Source organism: Apteryx mantelli, chromosome 2 (assembly GCF_036417845.1).
Source record: "Apteryx mantelli isolate bAptMan1 chromosome 2, bAptMan1.hap1, whole genome shotgun sequence".
NCBI lineage: Eukaryota > Metazoa > Chordata > Aves > Apterygiformes > Apterygidae > Apteryx > Apteryx mantelli.
In genome coordinates, this window is record NC_089979.1 from 23,918,993 (window position 1) to 23,921,123 (window position 2,131).

Genomic DNA, 2,131 nt, shown 5'->3' on the forward strand with positions numbered 1-2,131 from the left:
CGGCGCGGCGCCGGGCCGGGCCGGGCCGGGGTAGGCGAGGGGGGTAGGCGAGGGGGGTAGGCGAGGGGGGTAGGCGAGGGGGGCGGGCCGGGCCGGGCCGGGGGCGCCGCGACCCCCGGCGGCTCCGCGGCGGGGGGAGGAGGAGGAGGAGCTCCGGGAGGGAGGAAGGGAGAGAGGCGGCAGCGACACCGCGGCGGGGCGGGCGGCGGCGCAGCCACGACGCGCGGCTGCGGGGCGCCCCGGCGGCGGGCGACCTTGGGGCGGGGGGGGGCGCGGGACGCCGCGGCCGGAGGGGACCCGCGCCCAGGGCGAGGGACGGGCACGGACACCGCCTCCCCCCGCGGCGACCTCCGAGCGGGGACTTACAGCGCCTGGGAGCTAGCACCACGTTACACACCCGGCCGCCGCGCCGCGCCGCCCACGAGCCCGGCCGCCGGCCCCACGGGCCCCGCCGGCCGGCTCGGCTCGGCTCGGCGCCGCGGCTACTGCAGGGGCTGCCGGGCCGCCGCCGCCTCGCCGTCCGCGCCGCCGCTCCCCGCCGAGGCGCTGCCGCTGGACGCCGTGGAGGCCGCGGCGGCCGCGGCCGCGGCCAGCTGGAGCCGGCGGACGGCTTCTTTGATGAGGTTCCCGGAGAGGATGAGCTGCTGCAGGAGCCGGTGCGGGTCCTCCTCCTCCTCCGGCCCCTCGCCGGGCCCCGGCGGCGGCTGCTTCCCCCGGCGGGCGGCGCTCCGCAGCCAGCCGCGGCCGCACAGCTGCTTGGTCACCCGCTGGTGGCTGCCGCGCTCCGGGCGCGGGGACTCGGCGCGGTGGTGCTGGTGGGCGGGCAGCGGCGCCGGCCCCCGCGGCGCCAGGAGGCCGCCGCCGCTACAGCGCGGCGAGTAGGGGGCGGCGCGGTCGCGGGCGCTGCCGGGGCCGAGGTGCTTCGGGGCGCGGGGCGGCGGCGCCCGCTGGGCGCTGAGCTGCAACACCTCGCCCAGCTTAGCCACGAGCGCGTCCACCTCCTTGGAGCCGGCCGGCCCCACGGCGACGGCGCGCTCCAGCAGCAGGAACCGCTCGCCCGGCCGGCACGGCATCTCGGCCGGCGCCGCCGTGCCGCACGCGCGAGGGGGCCGCCGCCGCCGCCGCCACACGCGCACGCGAGCACACGCGGCCCCGGCGGCTGCGGTTGAAGCTGGAGCTCGGCCCGCTGGGGTTGGTTTGTAAACAATGGGTGACGCGAGCCGCCGGGCGCCTCCCACTGCGCCGGGCGGGGGGGAGGCCGCCGCGCCCCGCCGCTGCCCCGCCCGCCGCGGGGGCTCCGCGCGGCGGCTCAGGGAGTCGTGCTGCTGCGCTGGGTGACCGCTCCCGCGGCGGGATACCACCGCCTGGGCGGGTGCGGTCGCGCTTCCCCGCCGCCCTGCTCCTTCCCCCACCCCCCCCGTCCGCGCGCCGAGTGGTCCCTCCCGCTTTCAAACCCCGCACCTCGGGTCTCGGAGGTGGGGCCGCGCTGATTGGCAGGCGGAGAGTGAGTGGGCGGGGCGGCGGGGGGCGCGCGAGGCCAGGCCGGCCCCGGCGGGGCGCCGCTGCGGGGCGATGGCGGCCGCCTGCCCCCGCCGCCGCCCGGCCCGCGGCCTCCCCCCGCCGCCGCCCGGCCCGGCCCGGCCCGGCCCGGCCCGCGTCCTTCGGGCCCTGCGCGGGGCGCCGGCACCGCCGCGCCGGCCGCTGCGGGCCGGGCCGGCTCCGTGGGCAGGTGCGCGGCCGCACCCGCGGGCTGCGCACCGTTCCTGCGCGCGGCTTAACGCCGCGCGCTGCCCGCGCTTTGCTCCGCGAGGTGTGAAATGGTGCGCTGGCCTCCGGGGGCAGGTTGCTGCAGCGCGGTTCCCTCTGCAGGCGTCCTCCGCAAAGTGTAATGTCGAGGTTGCCACATTTCCACGTTACTGTTTCCCGTTCGTTCAAGCCTTTTGCATTTTCACCCGTTCTGTATGCGGGCAATGTCCTTACCTCCAGTGGTGTATTGATTTTTTTTAAAAAATTCCATGGCATAGAAATGCCTTTGAGATCTTTTTTTCCATTATTAGAATTAGCAGAAACAAAACGAGTCTGTACGGTTGTCTTCTCAGGTTTTCTATCCGGGTTCTACTTAATAAACCAG

At 77.2% G+C, this 2,131-nt stretch overlaps 1 protein-coding gene across 1 annotated transcript; it reads right to left on the bottom strand.

Moving 5' to 3' along the window:
- Positions 1 to 482: 482 nt before the first annotated feature.
- On the bottom strand, positions 483 to 1,142 carry LOC136991368 (GSK-3-binding protein-like). The gene has a single exon (XM_067292300.1). It carries the CDS (start codon positions 1,071 to 1,073, stop codon positions 483 to 485), a length of 591 nt encoding a protein of 196 aa, XP_067148401.1. The 5' UTR covers positions 1,074 to 1,142.
- Positions 1,143 to 2,131: the final 989 nt, after the last annotated feature.